The sequence below is a fragment of the Girardinichthys multiradiatus genome, chromosome 2 (genome assembly GCF_021462225.1).
Source record: "Girardinichthys multiradiatus isolate DD_20200921_A chromosome 2, DD_fGirMul_XY1, whole genome shotgun sequence".
NCBI classification, from domain to species: Eukaryota; Metazoa; Chordata; class Actinopteri; order Cyprinodontiformes; family Goodeidae; genus Girardinichthys; species Girardinichthys multiradiatus.
Window position 1 is genome coordinate 31,236,900 of NC_061795.1, and position 6,000 is coordinate 31,242,899.

At 37.9% G+C, this 6,000-nt stretch overlaps 1 protein-coding gene across 2 annotated transcripts; it reads right to left on the reverse strand.

The window, feature by feature from the left end:
* Positions 1–366: 366 nt before the first annotated feature.
* si:dkey-5i3.5 (uncharacterized protein LOC565091 homolog) lies at positions 367–4,202 on the reverse strand. Of its 2 annotated transcripts, none has more exons than XM_047347781.1 (4): positions 4,024–4,202; positions 3,430–3,730; positions 1,104–1,350; positions 367–1,009 (listed from the first exon to the last, which is right to left on the reverse strand). In XM_047347781.1, the coding sequence occupies exons 2-4, from the start codon at positions 3,664–3,666 to the stop codon at positions 648–650; spliced, it is 846 nt and encodes a 281-aa protein (XP_047203737.1). In that variant the 5' UTR covers positions 3,667–3,730; positions 4,024–4,202; the 3' UTR covers positions 367–647. The 2 variants fall into 2 exon arrangements, with proteins under 2 accessions (XP_047203737.1, XP_047203745.1); XM_047347789.1 differs by having other exon boundaries at positions 3,953–4,202.
* Positions 4,203–6,000: the final 1,798 nt, after the last annotated feature.

Genomic DNA, 6,000 nt, shown 5'->3' on the forward strand with positions numbered 1-6,000 from the left:
AGGAAAGCGTGGATAAGGTAAAATGTGAACTCAGAAGATGATCCTCAGCGTTATGAAGAATCACAGCAACATTGTTGGGCATAAATGTAATGCTTTATGTAATAGTTACTATTTTAGCACTGTTCGCTAAAACCAGCCGCCACAGAGACAGTTTCTTCCCCCAGGCTGTTTCTCTGTTGAACATTCAATAAAGTACAAAACAACACCATACAGATGTTGCAAATGCACCTTTTTATTATATATGTGTATATTGTACATTGTAAATATGTATATTCTGTAATGCAAAAACAGAACCAAAAGTGTACCGGAGTCAAATTCCTTGTTTGTATGTACAAACTTGGCAATAAAGCTGATTCTGATTCTAAATAAAGGCAATTATTTTGTTATCTTTATTTATTTATTTTATCTTCTTCATATTACGTGGAAAAATACCAGCAAACATGAAAGCCATTGTTCCAGAGCGGAGGAAAACAACTGCCTCCTGTTTTACAACTTGATGTTTAAGACATCTGTGCTGTCACTAAAATCAAGTAATAAAGTAACTAATATGCACATTAAATTGTTTCCAAATCCACAACTGCTAAAGTAACCCACCACAGGAAAAACAACGTTGAGGTAGTTTGAATTTGGCCCGTCAGAAAACCATCTCACATCTTGGCCTTCAGTGGGGCGATCTGGAGTGAATGAAGGAACGTCTCTAAGGTGCTCAGATATTCCTGTGGATGTCTCCGTAAATGACCAGCATGTGTTGACACCTTCCACTTCTTTGCCGTTATGTCCATCCCACGCTTCTGCCAGAAATCCATCAATTTCTCCACACTTGGTGCATCACTCAGCGAGTCATTCTCACAGAAGAAGACCAGTGCCGGAGCTTGGACTGGAGTGTTATAAAATATGTCGATGCCTGAATTAAAGTAGTCCACTGTCTGGCGTTTAAAAATGCTAAAATATAGCATGCTGGCTTGTTTTATCAGACTTTCCCAACGAGGAAATATCATTTTGCCAAGACCTAGACATAGAGAGCAGCACATTTCATTCATTAGCAGTAGAAAAGGCTGCTTTAAAATGGAGTGTGTTGTACTAGTGTGTGACGTTTGGATTACCGGTGGCCATGTGCTCCAGTGAGCCTATCACCAAGCTGTCATAGACTTGACCTTTGATCCTGTTTGTCACTGCCTGGTACTGCTGTTGGTCCTGGGAGATGTGGACAAGCAGCTGAGCGAACGTGTAGCCCCCAATGGAGAAGGCATGAATGAGGAGGGGACGGGACTTCAGGGGTTCACTCTGGAGCAACTCCAGCAATTTTTTTCCACGGTCCAAACCCCAGCGGGGCCACAGGAAGTCTTTTACCTTGTGTAAAGAAAAAAATAATAATTTATAATGTAAATAACAGTCTTTATAAGTACACAATTACAACTTAATTTCAATGCAAATACTTACATAAGTTCTCAATGTACACAGTGCCTTGCAAAAGTTTTAATACCACCTTGAACTCTTTCACATCTTGTCATGATGCAACCTAATATTTCAAAGTATTTTACATAGTAGACTCACAAAGTTTGACTTGCGAGATTTGTTGTTGCATATTCTAACACATAAATAAGCTTTGATTTAGACCATTCTTCTATATCTCTGGCTTTATCTTTAGGGTTGTTGATTTGCAAGTAAACCTTTGTCCCAGTCTCAAGACTTTTGCAGCGTTAATCAGGTTTTCTTTCAGGATCGCCTTGTAAGATCCACCCTTTTTTTCCTATCAACCCTGAACAGCTTCTCTGTTCTGCTAAAGAAAATCATCCCCACAGCATGATGCTGCCAACACCATGAATTCTGGTGAGTATGGTGTCTTCAGGGTGTTAGCTTTTTACCACACATTGCCTTTTACTTGTACACCTTTGCTCTCATCTGACCGTAGTACCTACACTTCTTGTGACATACGGCAGATTAGACATCTTTAGGCTTTCTTTTAATAATTTAACAACTTTGCCCTTCTTCCATAGAAGCCAGGTCTGTGGAGTTCATCACTATCTTTTCCAATCAACAGATTATCCCACCTGAGGAGAGTTTGGCAGAACTATTTGGTTGGATATCATTTCAAGTGACATTCATTTACACAATGCATGCCAATACTATATCCAGCCAACTGAATAGTTTTGAACTGCCCTTGATGCCCACCAAATGTATGTTTCTAGTGGTTGAGATTTCAAAGCTTAAGACAATACAGAATTTGTAATAACAAAAAAGAAAGAAAAAAGCAATCCAGATTCCCAATCCATATCACCTTCACAATGTTCTGCAATTTTATCTCAATGACATGTTTTCCGGATAACGTGCAACTCTAATACCAAATGTATTATTACTCACTCCCTTTTAAATATGACTATGTTCAGTTTATGAGAGGTGCTGCATGTAAAATGTTCCACGAACTGACCCATTTGCATGCATGTAAGAATTATAAAAATGATGTCGTATCAAGCACATGCACAGTCCTTCGTATGAGAGGTTTCTGTCTTTTTAGTTCCTTAATCACGGACAGTTCAAAATCATCATCAACTTTATTTGCATAGCGCTTTTAACCAGGCACAGTTGAAACAAAGTGCTTAACATTAAAAACATTAAAAGACAATAAAACAATGTACAAACAGATAAAAACAATACTGGTACAAATTATGTAAAATCAATTCTCAGTAGGGTTGAAAGCCAGTGAGTAAAAATAAGTTTTTAAAGGAGTTTTGAAAATGGACAGTGAAGGGGCCTGTCGAATGTGCAAGGCTAGAGCATTCCATAACTTCGGGGCCCCAATGGAGAAGACCCTGTCTTCTCTAAGCTTCTGCTTTGAGCTGGAACCACTAGGAGCAACTAATTGGCGGACCTAAGAGACCATTTGGGGATGTAGCAGTGGAGAAGCTCTACCAAGTAGGGTGGAGCCAAGTTATTTAAGGCCTTAAAAACACACAGAAGAATTTTAAAATGAACTCTAAAATACACTGGGAGCCAGTGGAGAGAAGCCAGGACTGGAGTAATATGCTCCCTTTTACATGTTCCTATAAAAAGACGTGCTGCAACCTTTTGCATCAGCTGCAGACGAGCAAGTAATAAAGACTGTTACATGGATTTCTCCACCTAACCAGTCCTACAGGATTTTTGGACAAAAAAAAAACAAAACCACAATCAAGGAAAACAACAATAGAGCTGAAGGCATGTGTAATAAAACCCTACTAAGTGTGGCAATACACTGAAAATTCTGCCATGGTGTGAGACTAGAAAAACTGATCAAACTCCTGGTTTTGTAGCGGTGGTCAAACGTGCTGATGATCAAACAAACATGCATTCAATCAGTATTTATTTGCTGCTTCTTCCCAAATTACATATCTGGTTAGTTTTATTTAGTGTAATTATAAGTGCTTGATATTTATTTTCGTTTGCCCTTACCTCACTTTCCACCACAAGCACATCAAAACCTGAGCGGAAGTAGATTTCACAGTATTTGGCCACAGCCTGGGGTCGTGATCCCAGCCAAGGCAGCATCAGCATGAGGGGTTTTTGGTCATCAGGGGTCTGGCTCTGGATCCTTCCGCCTGGAGATGTTAATTCATTCAGGTACAAGGTGACGTTCTTGCAGAGGCGTCGGGCAGTGAGGCCTCTGCTCACCGCTGTCCTGGCTAACATAATCGCAGCTGCTTGCTTTAAAGCCTCAGTGTTGGTTAAACGTCTGCATGAAAAGATTCCAAGCCTGCCAGCAGAGAAAAGGGAAAACAAAGCGAAGGAAAATTGTATAACACTGTAACCAAGACCGCCCAAGTCGAGCTAAACCTCCTCTCCGATTTCCATCAACGAACACATTAGGGATATAATATGTAGGCTAAAGCGTTTTTAGAGTTACAGCTAAACGCTTCAATTAGCTTTAAACATTTAGCAAACAACCAAACTCTTCACTAATTTAGAAAAAAAGTACTTCTCTGATGACCGCCGGGGGTGCCCAAAAGTCGTATTGAAAACTTTATTTTCGCTGTCCGACTAACTAACCTGTTTAATTTGGTCCAACAGATGCTTTAATTATAGATGAAATATTTTCTAAAACGTATTCTTGCTAACTGTGCTAGACTTGAAGGTACTGCAGTCTTTCCAGCGTCTAATATTATTTGGTAAGTCGAGTCGGACTTCTACTGTGTTCTGAATCTTCTTCTTTTTCTTAATGGCGGACCGCAAACAACGTAATAGGTGCATACCGCCACCTACTGTACATGAGTGTGAACGTTCTCATTTTGCGAACGTGCGGCTTCTTCTTCTACAGTTGGCAACCAGCCTATGGGTGCATTTAGCGCCACCTTTTAAACTTCCAGAGAAACACTACTGAACTTGTGGTTGATATTTATGTCATCAACTCATGGATATTTGTCTAAAGGCTTGGAGAAGGTTGAGGTTCCTAATGGGTTGTAATTATAAAGTGTCAAAACTCCCACTGAAAGTCACCAACAAGCCTTGTTAGCATGGAAATTTTGTTGTTTGTACAATTTTAACCTCTCAAATACACAATCAAGAACAACTGGTATGTTTCCATCAATAAAACGTTTTTTTATAATAAGGCATGGACTGAAAAGGGTATTTTTTCATTAAAAAACTTATATGATGATGGAGATCTCTGTTCTTAGGAATCAATTTTAAAAAGACAAATTGTTTCCAAAAAAATTAAAGAGTTCACCTCTGTTAGAATGGAAATCTCTGTAGGTTTAGTTACAGTGCCTGTGACAACAATGTTTATGATAAATCCGATTACATTTATGGAAAGGAAACATTAATAAAACATTCCAAAAGTGAAATTCTTGCCACTGAAATGAACAGCTGTTGAGATATATGGTCATAAATTTCACAAAAAAGGCACTTCCAGACTATGGACGCAAATCGTTACCATATTTCAAATGAAAAAGCATTTCCAGAAATGCTTTTTCATTTTAAGAATGTGGCTGCATTGTTTGACTGATAAATGAAATTAGTAATCAATAATCCTATTTGCATTTTAATTTTCTTCTTCAAGACTGCTCATTCTTTCACTTAATTAAAATGAAAAAGAAAAAGACATTTGAGATTTATTTTTCAAAATGTACCCCAGCAAATAGATACCAAAATTCAATTTGAAATGTAAAATTTGAAAATGAAAAAGCCTTTCCAGAAATGCTTTTTCATTTTAAGAATGTGGCTGCATTATTTGACCCATAAATAAAATTAGTAATCAATCATCCTATGTGCATTTGCATTTTCTTCTTCACGACTGCACATTTTATGCCATAATCAAAAAGAAAACAAAGCAGACATTGCTTTTTAGTTTTCGCCCCCTACCGAACAAGATGGGTAGCTCGGTCAGCAGGGAGCTGAGGAAGAGCGGCGGCTGACGTCACTCTGCTGCGCCGCCGCTCGGAATGCTTTTTCGTTTTTGAGTTCTGGGCAGTACTTTGCGGGCAGACCACGAAAACGAAAAAGCAATGTCTGCTTTGTTTTCTTTTTGATTATGGCATAAAATATGCAGTCGTGAAGAAGAAAATGCAAATGCAAATAGGATTATTGATTACTAATTTTATTTATGGGTCAAATAATGCAGCCACATTTTTAAAATGAAAAAGCATTTCTGGAAAAGCTTTTTCATTTTCAAATTTTACATTTCAAATTGAATTTTGGTATCTATTTGCTGGGGTACATTTTGAAAAATAAATCTCAAATATCTTTTTCTTTTTTATTTTAATTAAGTGAAAGAATGAGCAGTCTTGAAGAAAATTAAAATGCAATTAGGATTATTGATAACTAATTTAATTTATGAGTCAAACAATGCAACCACATTCTTAAAATGAAAAAGCATTTCTGGAAATGCTTTTTCATTTGAAATATGGTAACGATTTGCTTCCATACCAGACTACTCCTTTGCGCTCTTTTATGACGTCAAAGGGGAACACCAGCACATAAACTGACTGCTGCTACAATGGCTGACAACACAGTCAGTAGCAAAGAATC